The sequence below is a fragment of the Solea solea genome, chromosome 10, assembly GCF_958295425.1.
Source record: "Solea solea chromosome 10, fSolSol10.1, whole genome shotgun sequence".
In the NCBI taxonomy this organism is placed as follows: Eukaryota; Metazoa; Chordata; class Actinopteri; order Pleuronectiformes; family Soleidae; genus Solea; species Solea solea.
The window spans coordinates 5,557,540-5,575,111 of NC_081143.1; the positions used below are offsets into that span (position 1 = coordinate 5,557,540).

Sequence of the window (17,572 nt, forward strand, 5' to 3'; positions counted from 1 at the left end):
CACCCTGCACTGCAGTGGACATGTAACTAATACCACACAAGAGATTTGCACTGCTGCACTGAATGTCAGCATGGCTGTGATATCTGCAGCATGGCCACATCACAGCCGTGCTGATGTTCAGTACATTGGCATGATCTCTCATGTGATATTGCTTTTATACAACAGTTCTGCAAATGATATTTATTAGTTGACAGAAGCTTGAACAGATCATGATTTAAAAAAAATGGAATCAGTTATTTGGCCCCACCAAATCAAACTGGAACAACTTGACTGATGGCTTGCAGCACCAACAAATCAACATATTTATGCACTTGTGTTTACTTTACACATCAGAGCAGGTTGTGGCTGTTAGCTTGTTACTTTTTTTTTCATTATCAAGCTCAAGACCTGCAAGATGAAGCAGTTTTTTCAGGGGCTAGATGATCTGCTTCACCTCAAGGCCCACATCAGACACTTTCTTCTGTATGTATTTCTTGCTGTGGCTCTCAGTCTGTGGTTGGTGTATGACATGTATGACCCAGCTTCTGTGCACATTCTGGGAACATCAATGACAGCTGCTTTACTCCCAGGGGAACTGTTGTTTTGCAGCTACTTCAAGTTCAGTCACTGTCTTTCATCAGCGGTTCATAGGGTTTTTCAGTCAGTTAGACATTCTATTTGCCTTGCTTATTTCATTGCTCATGTTATTTTAACAAATAACAACGACCTGTCGTCACTCCTCTTACACATTTTATACATTATGTTGCAGTTCAGAAAAATATCTTAAGAGAGAGGATTTCTAATGAGAGCAAGAGCAGATGAATTCACCAGTGAACGATCAAGCATGAATGACACCACAATGATTTTGTTTTTGCAAACAAAGATGACGTCAGTGAGTATTTGGATGAAGGGCGTGGGACGCCAGATCCGATCTCACGTGGTCACAGGAGCTGCACCATTTTTAATACCAGGTGTGAACAGTCGCAACTCAGGTTGTCTGCATGCGATTGTATCCATGAGGACGGATATTAATAAAAAGCAACCACTGTTTGTGTTTTATCGCCTTGTCAGACTTGTCTCCACACAAATGTCAGCTGTTGTATTTAGGGCTTGCTGAATTCTGAAAATAATTCATCACTTCATATTGGCCTAACTATACTTTGCTGGGGTGTTCTATCATCAACACCTGTGCCATTAAAAAAACATGGACCCAACCGTACCCAGTATCTGGTTCTTCAGAAACCCTTCAATCCACTTAATGTAGCTTTATGTTTAACTGTCAATCTACTGCCGTCACGTCATTTCTGATTTTATTGTTGCATTAATCTTTTGCATTAGTTATTATTTTTTATTAGACAGCTTTATTTTAATGTGTTTACCCAATTATATAACTTGTATAATTGTGTGAATCATCATGCCATACACAAAATCCATTAATTATATCAATTTAAATCACATTGTTAGAGTTAAACACAAAAACAGAGGTTTGTAGTGTGCATGTATGTACTTTTATGTATATTTTATATGTTTTAGGTCCTCATTTCTAAGTTTAGGGCTTAGATTTGAATTACAGTTAGGTTAAAGTTTGGGTTAGACATTAACTGGTAATATTTAATGGGATTGGTCTGTGGTTAGGCTGTTCAAATGAATGAAAGTCATTGCAGTGTCACAGGACACCTGTGCTAACCTGTACGTGTTTGTGTGTGTTCCAGATGTAGCAGCTGTTGGTCTATCGTGCAAACGTGTGTGTTAGCCATACCATGCAGATGTGCACATTCCTCATTGAGCATCCCAGTAAATGTGAAGAGGGCAAACACCAGGAGAGAGAACAGGATCGTCAGCGCCTCCAGCTCAGTGAAAGGAGATCCCATCTACATGTGATGCGATGAGACCACTGCCACCGCTGTGTGTCGACAGCAAATACTTCATCTGTCAGATCACCTGCTTTCCATCAAAAGTCAAATCCCCTCCCAATCACACGGTGAATCAGAGTGAGAATAAAAACGTACCCTCGGGTGTTACAGGAACACTGAAATGTCAAACACGTTCTCTCTTTATCACCATCTCTCTGTGTCTGGGTGTGAAACCCACATGCCCTCTCCATTTCAGGTGAGATCATATTAACCCTAATTATTAATGACACTGGACCTCACTGTGTGTCTGTGAGTGTTACACTGTGAGTGTTGCCCTACTTACTTTGTGTGAATGTATTAATTTTTTTACATCTATGCCTTCTCAGTTGAGTATTTGTCAAAGGTTGTCAGAGTACACGTGTTATGTATTGTTAAACATTCACATGTGATGTGATTCTTGTCTCAGCAGTGTTAGCTGAGAACAGACCTGCTGATGTGTTACAGACAAGCTGCTGAATACAGGTCAGTACAGTTCAATTTTATGCGAACAGCCTTATGATATATTAAGTATTTAGACTCTTTGCTGTGACACTTTATTTTTTCACTGCATTCCTATCATTTGCTCAACTAAGCAGGTGTGAGTAATCATCCCTTCTTACAAAGATCACATTCAAGCAAGCACTTTGGTGTTTGAACTTGCTCATCACTTTTTTTCAGTCAGTTTGTCCCACATGGTGGCTCAAGGTCTGAAGGTGTTTCCTCTCACCTCTATACTACAGATGTTCTCTTAATGATCAAATCTGTTCTCAACTAACAAGCTTTGCTTTAGAAAATTAATTTCTAAAGCAAAACAAAGATAAAGGATAGAATGCAATCGGAGAGCGGAAACCTCTGCCAAGGCCCCTCAGTTTCCCAGTGTCAGTACTCTCCTTTATACTCCTTTATACTTTATACTGCAATTAATCCCACCAAAATTGAATTATTTCTTCCGGGGATGGTAATCTTCATCCCTAGAAATTGTCATGGAAAGTCTGTCGTTAACCTTTTGAGTTATGCTGCCCACATTCAAAAGCCCAAAACATATGTTCCCCAAAAAAATAAATAAAAATAAAAGATTAATATATTTTCAGATTGTAAGATTCTAAGAGTCAAGAGCATCAAAACACCACTCGTTCTTATGCATTTGCCATTTGTACTGAGTAAATTAAATAATTACTTTAAGTCCCTTATTTTCTGGTTAATTTAGCTGTTAAATAACACACCGACACGTCTATATAAATGATCTGAACAGGCTGACATGTTCATATGTGATTTCTCTTTTTACTTCATTGCCAGTCAGATGAGAAATGTGTCTTTATGCTTTTAACACAGCAAAGTAACCAGGGAGTCCCTGAGCAATTTGGTTGTGTGTGTATGTGCGTGTGCATGTCTGAGTGCTGTCCATGTGCACAAGTATAAGCTTATTAGCAGCACCACTGGTCAGAAGAAGCGATTGAGGTTAGTCTAAGCCTTAATCCTCATGGACCATATGCTTATTACCTAGCTGGAATGACAAAATCCTGGCTCCACCCCTTCAAGAAACACACACATCACTTTAAAACAAGCTTGTTTACTGCTCAGCTCCATCACAACTCTTGCTCTCTCATACTCTCCCAGCAGGCAGACAGTGGAAGAGGAGAAGGAGGAGGAGGAGGAGGTGTGCACTGTTGAGGAGTTTCCCAGTCGTCATGACGACCTCACACCCCGCCATCTTCAGATCTATCTTTCTGTTGCCACGGTGACCTGATCCTGTTCCATCTCCACTCCTAGTAATGATCCAGTTCGGACGGATGAAGGAGAGCAACCCTGGAGTGCCGGCTCTTTTCACTGACAACAGCTCTTGGATGGGACGGGGAATTACAGACAGCAACGAGAATCTGAAGCCAAGGAGGTGCAACACACTGGGAATGCTGTGGCAATAACGCACAGGAGTGTTGCCTGGAAACAGCAACATGCCAGTACAACAGATAACTGTGGTGCCGCCCAGGGACGCAGTCAGCAACGGCAAGAGCGTGCCTAGCTCCAAAGACAAAAACGAGGTGAGTTTGTAACATAGTTATGACATTTATGGTCCAGGTCATTGTGACATCATAATATTACACTTTCATTTTCATTTACTGTACGCCCAAGTAGTGATAACTTCAATTTTCCCAAAAGACACTTTACAACTTTAATTAAAATGCTTTGCTGTCTCTACAGCACATGCAATCAGGCATATGAATAACCCTGTGGCAGTAATGATGTAAATCATTTACAGAGTTTTGGCTATTTTGTAAATATGTGATGGTAGGAAGCTTAAAAAAAAAAGAGAGAATTTGTGCGGCCATCGTAAGATTGTAGTGCACAGCATAGGACCCCAGCTTGACTGCATTTTAGGTTATTAGATCATTAGGCCTTGAGAATTACCACTGACTTGTATATGTAACACGCAAATCTCTTATGAAGGATTGTTTGGCTACACCACAGTCTACAGTTATATCATAATGATAACTTGTACATTTATTTAGATTTGTGGATTTGCTGGCTGGTTAAAGCCTCTATCCATAAGATTTTTTCTAATGACCCAGGCCTCCATCGGTTACCATTTGTATCTTTTGGTTTAAACATCAGGGTTTTATACACCAGTTCAATTCCTGGCTGAGGGAATTTACGGTCACCCTAAGAATCTTCTCTCTTCCGACATTGTAACTTATCAGTGGCATCTCGTTTAAGATGTCAAAATAGCCTGCTTTAATTTTCCTTTTTTTACTCTATAGAAAGGAAATTTGAACTGAAAATGAAATTAAAATGAGTTTTATGGATGGTTGTGTGTCTCTCTGTGTCCCAGTGATGGCCTGGTGACCTGTCCAGGTTATACCCTGCCTTTCGCCCTGTGTCAGCTGGGATTGGTACCAGTGCCCTCTGCGATTATGTGGAGGATAAATCTGTAGAAGATAAATTAATGAATGAATGTAGCCTATTTAACCACAAATATATCACATTGTTAAGAAATATCTCAGGAAACTGAAATGTCCCTCACATTCACACCATTGGCACCATTGCTGATTAAGCTCCACACGACTCTCTCTTGGTCATCACAGTTGTGTTCAGGTCTCGTGTCGCCTGGTGACATCATGTCATGACAGATGGAGGCAACAGCAACTGGTAAAGCTGGTAGAGCAAGACAGCTGCAGACAGGTTGGAATATAACTTAAAACACAGAAAAGCAACCCATGTTTGACTACTTCTCAAAAAGGCCTGGATGTTCTGCTGTTTGGTGAGATAAATGTTAATTGCCCTCTTCCTCCATAATTCAGGTCTGTATTGTTTGACAGGGTCTGTTTACAGATGAGGGACACAGCATACAAATCATTTTTCCTTATCTGTTCCGAAGACAAAACAGAGGCAGAAAAATAACATTAAAAAATGATAAAAAAGTTACAGCCTGCAGCTTTGTGTTTCTTTAGAACATTGATTCTAAGAACCTCTGCAGCCATGTTGGCCGCTTTTCTAAATGTGGCTGTAGGTGTTTTTGATCCAAAGCCAGAGTGCAGAACCATAGTATAGCTCTTTGTCCACACTACATCACCTAATCCCCTCTGCAGCAACATGCACATGTCCACACTTGAGTCTGTGCAGTGCATCAGAGTCACAGTGTCAGCAGAGGAGAGAGATTCAGGTTCAAGTGACAGATTTGAATGGTACTGAAGTGTAAGTTGAGGCATATACAGTACATGGCTCTGGCAAAACAGACTGTGTTTTTGGTTTACCACCATCTTCAGATGTTCGGTTTCATTGTAATCTCTCACAAGAGTTGGGAATGATTTGTCGCACCTTTGACTTGTCAGAAAATGCTATTTTAGGATACTTTGGGTGTTAAATTACAGTATCTATGCTTGTTGTGTTTACAGTTATTTTAATCAATATTGAAATTGTGATTATTTGTGATTATTCATTGGTAACAGCATTTTAATTTCAATGTTATTTGTCAACTCTCATGTGTTTTATCCTGGAGGTCTTGACCAAGGGTTTGTTATCTCTTTGGTCTATTTCTTTTTTCTTTCAGCTTCTGCCTCTCTAGGGGTTGCCTCTTAATAAATCTGACACTTTCAGTCAACAAAATAATCCAATTAAATTGTATTTGTAGTGCGCCAAATCACAGCATACATTTTCTCAAGGCACTGAGATAGAGAGAAGAGAAACCCAACAGTTCACACAATGAGCAAACACTAGACATCAGCGGAGAGAAAAAACTTCCTTTTAACAGGATGAAGAAATCTCTGACAGAACCAGACTCAAAGATGTGCGGCCATCTGCCTCGACCGGTTTGGTTGAGAGGAAAAATGGGGGAGAGAAAGGGATAGAGGCAGGTGAAGTAGAGACAGAAGAGAGAGACCAGGAGCATATATAAGAAATAACAGTTCAGTAGCCACAAGTAACAAGTGGTAAGTTAATAATGTCAACACACACACACAGCAAACAACATACTCTCAAACACACCAATGTCTACTGTTAAACTTGGGTCAAGAGTGCATGAAGCCACAGGTGTCTGAGTTCATGTTCTACCAGTGGAATTACATCAGTGCTCTATGTAGTTCTAGAAAAGTGCTTGACGTTGACTTTAAATAGAGACACATTGCAGAGCAGCATCAAGTAGATTTAGTGGGACAACCAGGTAATAGGATTGTCTGGCTTTAGCTCAGGTCACAATGAAATACCAAGGGCACGTAGCTGTGCTTGGCTCCTCACGCTGGATTTCAGCCCATTAACACATTGTTTGTTGCAGCTTTAAAGCAGGTCACTCTGAAATGTTATGGTGAAATGATTCTCCACTTTTCAAACGATTTTCTGCCTCTCTTTCTCCCTGCAGGGAAGAAAGGCTGCTGGCCGCTCAGGAAGTCGATCCAGCAACATCTCCAAGGTAACTGCTGAATATGAGTCTCTTCAAGGACCAAATATAAGTTCACAGAGCACAGTGCATCATTGTTTGTCCAGGAAGAAGTTTGTTTATTTGAGTTCACAGTTGTGTGAATGATGGTTTAAGCTTCTTTTATTCTTTTACTATTACGTCGTAAATGAGTCATATTTCTTTATGTAATAAAGGTTAATCAAAGTAACAAACCCAAAGACTTGCATTATCCTGTAGTCCTTTTTGTCTATGGCCTTTGTCAAAAATCGAATACACACCCAATGACTTGGCTGCTTAAATCTGAGAGAATATTACACTTAAATTTAAGAAATGCACTTAATACGAACAGGGAAAAAAGGTTTTTTCTTTCTTCTAGACGAGAACAGAGACTATGATTATTCACAGCAACCTTGTAATTATATATATTATGGCTACATAAGGTGTCAGCTTGTGATTTTTTGTTTGTTTGTTTGTTTTTTTGCCCTCAGGTGTTCACAAACTGTGTTCATGTTGTGTTCTTTCAACATTTGTATCATTATTTGCATCTGTGCCATCACTTTTTTGATTTAAGTCTATAAAGAATTCAGTAATTATTGTCTTATTCATGTTTCTTTGTTGTTGCAGGCCAGCAACTCTACGACAGGACTAAATACAACCTCAAGGGCATCAGTCACTCCTTCTTCTCAGGACATATGCAGGTAAAACAGCTGTTACATGGGCAGAAAGTGAAAAAGCAAAAGAAAACAATGGCTCCTTTTGTTGTTGAAAGCCAGTCACCAGAGCAGACACAGTTTCCTCTGTGATATTATATCATGCACAGTTTAAAGCTTTTTCTCCACTGAGTGGGAGAATGAATTTAATATGTTCTGATGCAACCCAAGGACATAATAAAATTAAAATGGATACTGAAATACAACGGTGCTCCCATCAGAGAACTTGTGCTCGTGTGCTTTGGCCTCCTTCTTACCATGATCAGTCATTCAAAAGTCACCATTTCCTGTTTTCTTTGCCTTGTAACATGATCTTGTTCGCTGTTTTGTACACATTACAAATTGCTTTTGTTTAATTTATGTCCTCACATTCACTACTTTCATCTTGTTTCACCTTTCACCTCATTTTTACGTGTGTGTGTGTGTGTGTGTGTTCTAGCCAGCTGATGCGTTTAGAGGAGGATGCCTCTGAAACACACAAACACAGTAAGCACACACGCACCTCTGAGAGGACAGTCACCAGCAAAACCATGGGTTCATCGGCTCATGTCCAGAAGAAACCGGTGAAGCGTTGTCACCGCCGCAGGAGGAGCAGCTGTGCTGCCACAGACTGCGTGGAAACCATCAGCAAACAGGAGCAGACAGACCGCAGTGACCGCAGCCTTAGTTCTGACCGCAGCGAGAAGGGGGAAAAGAGGGAGCAGTCTTTCAAGATTCGAAGGGAACTTCCCCCTCGTCTCCGCTGCACAGGGGCCCCACAGTCTGACTCCTCTTCTGAGAATGAGATGTGGCGTGATGCTCGCAGCTGGAGTAAAGAGAAAGCCCGAAGGGTGCACCGGTGCAACAGAAACAGTCGGGAGAAGGATGGGGCAAACAGGAATAAAGGAAGTGAAGACAAAACAGAGATCATGGAGCTGCAGTCAGTGGTCTCAGATGAAGGGACAGAGAAACTGCCTCTGGAGGAGGACAGTGATGGCTTAGACAGGGGGATGGAGGAACGGCCTTTGGTGGAGGACAGCGGAGGCCTTAAGAAGCGGCACAGCAGCCAGAGTTCTATGAAGAGAGACGACCACACTTCACAGAGGGAAGTTTCACAAAGCAGAGATAAGGAGAAGAGCTACAAGTCACATGACCCAGGAGGCAGTTCATCACAGGCGGAGTATGACAAAGAGCTCACCACCAAGAGATACCAAGAAAAGGGATTGGGGGGTGGAGACACGTCAGCGCCCACTCCACAGACTCACTGCAGTATGAATGGAGATGCACCACAGCTCTGCTCTGAGGATTCTGAGGAGGTCTGCAGGTCAGTGGATGTTTGTGTGCAGGTTTAACTTTATGTTTCAGGAAACACAGGAACAAATAAGGTGAAACAACACACAGTCCACAGTAACAGTGCATTAACTGCACATATTTTACCTGATAACTGAGTGTGTTTTCTGTGTGTGTAGGATCTGCCACTGTGAGGGGGAGGACGAGTTCCCACTGATTATGCCTTGTCGCTGCACAGGGAGCCTGAGTTTTGTGCACCAGTCTTGTCTGAACCAGTGGATCAAATCCTCAGACACTCGCTGCTGTGAACTCTGCAAGTTTGACTTTGTCATGGAGACGAAGCTCAAACCTTTAAGCAAGGTATGCACACACATCAGTCTGTTGCCGCTTTTTCTCCCCTCAACCCTCTTCCCCTCCTGAAATCCTATGTTATCTTGCCTCTTATCCTTTCTTCATCTCCTTCCCTCCGGCTGCCAGTGGGAAAAACTACACATGTCGAAGAGTGAGAGGAGAAAGATCTTCTGTTCAGTGTTGTTTCACCTCATAGCAATAGTGTGTATGTTGTGGTCAATCTACATACTGGTCAAGAGAACCACTGAAGAGATCAGGCTTGGGAAGAACGGTCAGTACTTTCCCCACTCCTCCCCCCATTTCTCTTACTGGAGACATACAGAGAGACATTTGAAATTATAATTACAAGACTTAAACTTAAATATAAAGTTCTTCTTGTTCAACATAACTCACCTCAAAGCAATGCAAGTGCACGTTTGGTCTTCCAAACATTTTAATACACTGGCAAAGATTTAACCTCCTTTAATATTCAAATTGGAATGCATGACATTTACAGTAAAATGCTGCTAGGCTAGTGTGCCATGAAGAATTAGAAGCATGTGAACACAGCTGTGAACATTTTTGCTGGTAAAAAAAAAAACAGAACATAAAATGAAGTAATTATTTAGTTTTAGTTTTAAACTTTGGTTGTATGAGAATTTGGTTCTGTCATCTGTAACTGTACCTCATGTTATTAGGTGCTGCTTACTCTCCTGCACCAAAGTCCATTGAGGAAAGGGAAATGCTGGTCTACTGCTGCATCGTTTGTTAAGTTTGTAACCAAACAAAGGATCTTAAACACTGAAGTCACAAAATAACACATCTGAACTTATTGGTAGAGGCAGTATTGGATCAACAAAATCCCAGATTTGATCTCTGGACTTTGGTGTGGTGAGTAAGTGAGTTACAAAGCGACACTAATGACTCCTGACCTAGAAGAAGGTGTAGATTGTATGAATTGAGTCTTAGTAAAGTGGCTAAAATCTGGTTTGCCTTGTAGCCTTGATGGCAGCCACGTTTTCAGTCAGAGTGAGTGTCCTTGTTTGTGTCTGGTTCCCAGCACAGTCAGGACTGACTATGTGTCAATAGCTCATACAGCCACAGTTTCAAAAACCTGAACCACAATTTTTAAAAATCACAGCAGTGTTTGTGTTTTCAGTGAAACTAGTTAGAAGTACGTGTATGTGCACTTTGATGAACAGACTGCAGGAGTCATCACTCATAACTTATCTGTGTTTAAACACATTAATGCATTCAAATCTTTGCCACCACGTTGTTTCAAAATTATTAAATGCTAATCTTAGCTTGATCTAACTGTAATGATAAAACAATTCTTTATATAATTCTTTTTTTAAGTCGTTTATCTAAATGGAGGATGTTGTAGTCATTTTAAATTATATAAACTTAACATGATTTCAGATCAGTACCAGTACATTTTTACATGTGTCCTTCAAATTGGTTGAACAATCTGCTAATATGTTTGATTACATGATGATGTCATTGGAAACGGTTTAGGTTTTTGAAACTGCTGGAGAGTCTGTGGTGACAAAAAGAGTTACAGTGCGGTGCTGGAACTGAAATCCAAAAACAAAACTGTTTGCAAACAAAAGTCACGTGAATGTGAGTTTTGGATGTTGGAGTTTAAGCGATACCTCAACATGTCACATTTTGGTTATCGATGTATAAAGTCAAGGATGTACTGTTTACAGTCTGAACACATCAAATTCAATCTTGTTTGAGGTTGTCACATTTTATGTCTTTGTTTAAGTGAACACACACTGACCCCTCAAGTGCTTTTGTCTGTCCATGCCCAGTGACTGTGCTGTGTTGTGCTGTGATCCCAGTGCGCCTCTACCTCCATTCTCTCATGTCTCATTTGAGGCTGAAATCATTCACTCAGTGGACAGTAGATTAGTGTGTGTGTGGTAACGTAGTACTTTTAATACAAAATACATCAGATCTGCAGTAAATCCTGCCTTCATGAAGATTATTATTTTCCAGGTTTTTGATCATCATAAAAGCTTTAAGGAAGACTTTATTGCAGAACTGTTGTTTTACACCAGGTGTATTTCATTTCAAAGTGTAATAAATGAATTGGTAGCACAGTGTAGCTCTAGTATGTTTCAAACACTTACTTTTTTAAGTGTATTTGTATGAGGTACAGAAATGTGGTCAATGCTGACTTCATTGTGCCCCACCTGCACATCCCCATCGCTGGGCACCATCCTCAGACACAAGGATGCTTTCCCCCACTGAGAACAGAGCTGCCAGTGTGGGACACGTATCAAAAGGATTGCATGATACAACCTGCACCTGCCTAAGTCTAGAAAATCTCATCAGTCATTTGACTGGAAAGTTAAGTTTGAACTGTTCACTCACCACACCGAAGTCCATAGAGAAAATCTGCCATTTTACATCATGATGAGTTGTTGATCCACTGCTGCATTATTAAGATCTGATGCATTATTCTTGTGACCTTGATGTTTAAAATGCTTTGTTCAGATTAAGCTAAGGACACAAACTTACCAAACGAGGCAGCAGTAGACTAGCAGCTCTTGTGTCCCCGCAAGCTAAGAAACTTCCATTTCCAGTCATAAAAGGTAATCTAACACTGAGATAATTCAGCAAACATACGATATTGTAGAGCTAAACAGGCATAGATTTTTATTAGCTTTGCCTTTTGTTAGGAGGCAAAAATATGTTTATTGTTGTGTAGCCACTGGCGGCAATATTTTCAGTGAGGAGGAACGTTCATGTCTAAGGTTGGTCCTCAGCGAATATGGCACACATAAATTAGTGTTCACTGCATGCAAGTACCTCATGCAACCACACAAACTTTCAGAACTTCTGAAGAAGTTCACTTCAATAAATATTAATAAAAAAATATTGTTTGAAAAGCAAAGAGCACATTTCTGCTGAGTTAAGAGAAATTAAGTGAAATTACACTCGCTCTTGATTGCAGACGAAATATGGAGAGTTACTCTACTGAAGTACTATTCGGAGCATGGTAAGCACAGCTCAGCACACACCACTGATCATGGTCCATCGCATGTGCTGTAGGTTAACTCACACTGGCCCTGTGTGTTTGTGTGCACATCCTCAGCTGTGCTGGAGTGGCCCTTCTGGACCAAGCTGATCGTGGTGGGCATAGGTTTCACAGGCGGCCTCATTTTCATGTACATTCAGTGTAAAGTGTACATGCAGCTGTGGCGCCGTCTCAAGGCCTTCAACCGTATCATCACTGTTCAGAACTGCCCCGAAAAGGACCCACGCCATTCTCAGACCCAGTCCTTCACCATCTCCAATGGCAGACGTGAAGCTGTGGAGGTCCCGGTCAGCCCGGTGGTCAGCCCGGTGGTCAGCCCAGCGCCCATCCTGGCTCCACAGGCACAAACAGACTCAGACATGTCAGTGGAGGATGCAGTGGCACCGGTTTAACCCTGTCAAACAGGATAAACCCTGTTTGACAGATTTAGCTCCAGCAATCGTTCAGAATCCTGAATCACATCACGCTCAATCACAATCTGGTGTGACCGAGGTGTGATTTTGACTCCTGTTGTATTTTTGGTGAGTTGTTCTCAGCACTTGGGATTACTGATCTCATCACATGACATCAGAAGTGATCCTGTTTCTCAGTGATCATGACAAATTGAAGGGCTGCAGTAACATGACTGTTCATGTGGGAGGAGTTAAAAGGAAAATTAAGCCATCAGCAAAAGTGACTTTGTTATCAAGTAAACACATGCTTTTATATTTCTGTATGCACTATCAAGAACTGCACTGATGGTTACATGTGTAACCAGCACATGGTGGAGGCTGTTAAACAAAGGTCTCAGTGTGCTATGAAACAAACCTGGGATTGGGAATTTGTATGAACACGTCAGCTGCTTTAAAATTTGCCACCAAAAACACCATCAACTGTTGAAATGCACATAGCAGTGCAAAACTAGACTGTCATTCAAAGCCTTGGAAAAATTCAAATAGTGACTCAAGTACTTTTATCAAAAAACAGTTTAATCCCTGCCTCCTCTCTGACATCTGCACTGAGTGAACAGGCAGATATACAGTAGACGGTAGACACACACACTGGCACATCTGTTCACACACATAAGATGCCCTGGTTAGAGCCTCCACACTTGTGTTTACTGTTGTCTGAAGAACAGAGGTGGAAAAGATGATTTTTTTAGACACGGTCCAACCAGGTTTTTGTTTGAAACGTTCTGAGGTATTCTCTCCCTTTGGACAAGCAGATCTTCAGGCACCAAAGAGACAAATATACACAGAACTATTGACTTAGCATATTTAGCTCACTCTTGATATTGAATAAACTTAAGTGTTTTGAAAAGTAATTTACTGTATTAGGAAAATTATTATGTCTTAAAAAATTGTAAATAGCCTGGTTGTTTATGATGCTTTCCTCATACAGCTGCATGTGGTCCTACTCAGAATCTACTCTCTTAGTTTCTTAGACATAACTACAGCACTAACATATTTAAATTATTGTAAAACAAGTGTTAATGTTTTACATTTTATTTTCAGTGTTTGTCTCTATTTGTACCGACACTGTTATGAGTGACTGTTTACACTTTTCTACAGGTTTATTTCTTCTTTTCACTGTCATGTCGCAGAAAAGACCGTTTCCTCAAATTGTGTCTTGTCTCCACGACAATATTAGAGCACTCGACACCTTTGTATGTGTGACTGTATAAGACGGATTATTCAGGTTTAATTTGATGCATGCTTATGTAATAAACAATGATTGTAGAACCTCTCACAGGCTGCTGTTGAGTCACTGAACAGCAAGACAAAGAAAAAGAGCACACTGATGAGTTGGTTTTCCAAGTCTGAGATGTTGATGCCATCTGCTGGACAGAACGTGAGTAGCAGCATCTTCTCACACAAGTTGTTTCTCTGTAAAAAGTCTTTTGTGTAGGACATCTGATGTTTTATAATAACATATGGCAATGATAGAAGAACATTAGTTTGAGTCCGACATCAGAACCTTCTCATCTGCCTGTTCATCATCATCATCATCATCATCCAAATCATCATCTTCATCTTCATCTTCAATATTGTCTTCTTCTACTTCATGTTTCTCTTTTTTCTCATTATTAGTGTCCAGACCTTTGCAAGAAACCATTCGCAGTTTGATGGTTGGGAGTTTCTTCAGATCGCCAGTCCACTCTCTGACAAAACAAAGAATCAACAAGAGGCTGAAAAGTGATAGTCTTCATAATTTCTCAAATGCTGATCCTTTGATAAAACAAGGTAAATAAAATACACTCCTGATAACATTATTGAGCTTCAAATGTCACGTTACCCAGTCTATTTACACCACCATGTTGGCAGAGTTTAGTAAACATTTAAAATCCATTAAGATGGAGCAATTTGACACAAAACTTGACAGGACTCAATATATCTGACCCTTTAGGGTTGGATTCTGTACCTAATCACTACACAAGCGAAATGACTCAGGATTATTATCGCTCAGTCTTCTATGCTTGAGTTTTATGGCATTGATCCACCTTTGCAGTCTCTCAGGATCTTTGGTGATTCAGTAAAATGTTCTCCTGTTTGCTTGTCCCCAACGATCCTGACCCACAACAGCCATCTTCAAGTTTTATGAATACAGCCGTCAAAGACACAAGTTGCTTGACTGCCTGGTATACGTATATGCTGCCAGTTACATGTATGGATTTGAACAGTGCAGCCTCCTGCCAAAATGGTGTTATTTAAGTTATTTAAGAAAGTTGCCTGATGGAAATTGTGTGAAGGCAGCTACCAGAGCGCTATAAAGGTTGAAAATACTTGCTAGTGGAACCTGTTGCAAGAAATACAAACAATAAAACACATTGGAGCATTTGTCCTTTTCACTCACCTGAACGTTTTCAGATGCTTTGCATTGATGATATCTGGGATTTCTGTGTTAAACAAAGCAAAGATGATGTTACATTTTCTCAAACGACTGCAAATGCGTGTATGTAAGTTTAAACAACGAGGGCTTACCAAACCCAGCGCCCTCATACAGAGCTCGCTCCCGTTCAATTGTTTGTTTGATGACAGCTTCTCTGGCGCCATGGAGACGACCCTGACGACCTTTGATCCCATTCACTAACTCGATTTGCTCAAGTTCAGAATCAAATCTTTGCAGATACCTAAACAGCAAAAAAAAACAAACATTATGATGGTGGGTTGTATTTTTTTTGAATATGACACTATTTAGTCACAGAATACTATCTGAGGTTTTAAACTATTCGACATACGTAACTTATTGTGTACAAAAACATTATGTGCTGCTGTCATGTGACAATGACAAAAACCTTCATCACTGCCAAAGTAATGAACTTAAACCCACAAAAATAAAGACTGACTGCTCTGGAGTACATATAATATAAGATACTAAAATATTATGACCTTTCGATGATGTCACAGGCGTCTTTCTTGGTGTACGTTGCCTTTGCTGGATCCAGCTGTTCCTGGAACCACAACAGCTTCTCACCTGTGAGTCAAGACAAGTGCTATTTCAATCATTTATTTTTGGTTTTCACATGTATATTTAAGCATCGATAACATTTGAAGAAGACAATATGCATCTAATTTTAACAAGTCAATATAAACACACTGGCCAATTTATTAGGTTCATCCATTCATCTGCTTGTTAATTATTTAACAAGCATCATTATTTGTTATTTAAAAGGACTTCACACGAGGCCTGGTTGTTGGTGTCAAACGTGGCATGTTTGAGTATTTCAGAAACTGCCGTTTGGCTGGAATTTTCACTCACAACCATATGCAGTATTAGTAAATGAAGACTGTGGTTTCTCGTACAGATATTGCGATGCTTATACAGTACATGCATTTAATTCACTATTAACTACTATAACATTGCTCCAAATGATAGAAACTCAAATAACCACTCTTTACAACCAAGGTATGACTATTATCTCTGAACACACTGAAGCATAAGAACACAACAGCCTTCACTCCTCCTGTCACGTATCACGTGTATCTAATAAAGTGACCAGGTAATGTAAATATACGCTCAAAATAAAAGGATATAAGAATCACATTTTTATTTTTAATCAGCCTACCTATGCTGCTCAGACGTGCGGCTTTGTCAGTTCTCTGCCTGCAGAGAAAACACAACAATATCAAGTGTAAATATGATGTGTCGTATGTATATTTATTTCGTGTTGTTTTTCTTCTCCTCGCACCTGTCTTTCTTCTTCAGTCGGATGTCTTCTCGGGCGAGGTAAGCAGCTTTCCTGCTGAACGGATGAACCACCTTCTCTGGCGCTTTTCCTTTCTGAACCTTCGGCTGAAAAACAGGTACATTTAGTCACAACGTTTAAACGTATTAAGTCTTAAAAGTCACTACATGTGCTTTAAAGTGTTTATATTAACTGTATATAAAGATACAAACTAATGTCCAGTCACGACACGCAGGAATTTTACCATTTTCACAGTTTGGAAACACGCGTGGAGCAACTCAGCTGTTGACAACTAGACCGGAAGTGGTCCTACATCAAATGATGTCCGAGTGCGTTGCGGATACCATACTAACGTTCCCAATTTCCTGAACTTTTAACTTTGAAATAAGGTAATAAAAATACTTTTATTCGAAATTTTTGAGTAACACATATGCATTCTACTTTGTTAGTAAACCATCGCTACCAAAATATGAACCTAAGCCTTGAAGTTTAAACAATTTAACATTACTGGCATTATTGCCAGATTTAAAATTTCGGTCCACTTATTGATCTCAATTAAGAGGCAGCTCTGACATATTTTCCCTTGAAAACAGTAAACATGCAGTTTATTTCTTTTTTGGAGAGATTAGTAGTATTTTGGGAACATGGTATTCCAGGTGAGATCAGTATGACAGGACACAAAGAAATACTAAAGTTTCAGTAGTGAGTTCAGGTCAGTGCATGTGACCAAGACGGTCATACACAGTATTCACAGGTATGGGCAGCCCATGGCCAAGAGGAAAGGTATTGGGCTCATAACTGGAAGGTTGCTGGTTTAATCTCAGGACGGGCTGGGGTGCCCCCTGAGCAAGGCGAGGACAAATTCACTTTCAAAAATGTCAAATGTGCAAAGAAATTCTAATTCTAAGTATATTTTAGGGATTAAAAGATGACAGAAAATGTCCTGTATGAAAGTACATACTTTATATGTATCGAGAAATATTTGCACAGCAACACATACTGTATGTCCTTTAAAATGCAATGCATGTGAGTAAATGTACAGCGGTTCGTTCTTTTCCACCACTGGTGAATGTACTATCCCAGTCACAGTTGACACAAACAAAACACAAAACAAAAACAGTGGTGTTACTTCTCAAATAGTGGGGCGGGGCACCCTGGGGGGCACGGTGATGTGCCGGTGGGGCGTGAGAGGCAGGGCGGGACAACTCATACAGTGGTTTATACAGATAGCTAAATAAATAAATATTTTCAGGTTCTCAATAGTATTTCAATTCGGGGGGGGGGGGGGGGCAT

The 17,572-nt window shown here is 40.3% G+C and overlaps 2 protein-coding genes across 4 annotated transcripts; one reads left to right on the forward strand and one right to left on the reverse strand.

Moving 5' to 3' along the window:
• Positions 1–1,694: 1,694 nt before the first annotated feature.
• Positions 1,695–13,840, forward strand: marchf1 (membrane-associated ring finger (C3HC4) 1). 3 transcript variants are annotated; one of them, XM_058640466.1, is made up of 10 exons: positions 1,695–2,088; positions 2,299–2,354; positions 3,489–3,910; positions 6,721–6,771; positions 7,384–7,457; positions 7,909–8,772; positions 8,918–9,098; positions 9,216–9,360; positions 12,031–12,075; positions 12,172–13,840. In XM_058640466.1, the coding sequence occupies exons 3-10, from the start codon at positions 3,824–3,826 to the stop codon at positions 12,504–12,506; spliced, it is 1,782 nt and encodes a 593-aa protein (XP_058496449.1). In that variant the 5' UTR covers positions 1,695–2,088; positions 2,299–2,354; positions 3,489–3,823; the 3' UTR covers positions 12,507–13,840. The 3 variants fall into 3 exon arrangements, with proteins under 3 accessions (XP_058496449.1, XP_058496450.1, XP_058496451.1); XM_058640467.1 differs by having other exon boundaries at positions 2,302–2,354; XM_058640468.1 differs by lacking the exon at positions 12,031–12,075.
• tma16 (translation machinery associated 16 homolog) lies at positions 13,065–16,592 on the reverse strand. The gene is made up of 7 exons (XM_058640471.1): positions 16,524–16,592; positions 16,283–16,386; positions 16,160–16,197; positions 15,483–15,567; positions 15,075–15,223; positions 14,947–14,989; positions 13,065–14,254 (listed from the first exon to the last, which is right to left on the reverse strand). The coding sequence occupies exons 1-7, from the start codon at positions 16,524–16,526 to the stop codon at positions 14,047–14,049; spliced, it is 630 nt and encodes a 209-aa protein (XP_058496454.1). The 5' UTR covers positions 16,527–16,592; the 3' UTR covers positions 13,065–14,046.
• Between the last annotated feature and the right edge of the window lie 980 nt (positions 16,593–17,572).

Bases quoted from the DNA above. Each gene is read 5' to 3' on its own strand.
- tma16 (XM_058640471.1), bottom strand. The intron at 15,568-16,159 runs GTAGGCTGATTA...CTTGACTCACAG, and splicing joins CGCACGTCTGAGCAGCATAG to GTGAGAAGCTGTTGTGGTTC. The intron at 15,224-15,482 runs GTCATAATATTT...TTTGCTGTTTAG, and splicing joins GCCTGTGACATCATCGAAAG to GTATCTGCAAAGATTTGATT.
- marchf1 (XM_058640466.1), top strand. From the start codon at position 3,824: ATGCCAGTACAACAGATAACTGTGGTGCCGCCCAGGGACGCAGTCAGC. The intron at 6,772-7,383 runs GTAACTGCTGAA...TTGTTGTTGCAG, and splicing joins GATCCAGCAACATCTCCAAG to GCCAGCAACTCTACGACAGG. The intron at 9,361-12,030 runs GTCAGTACTTTC...TCTTGATTGCAG, and splicing joins GATCAGGCTTGGGAAGAACG to ACGAAATATGGAGAGTTACT.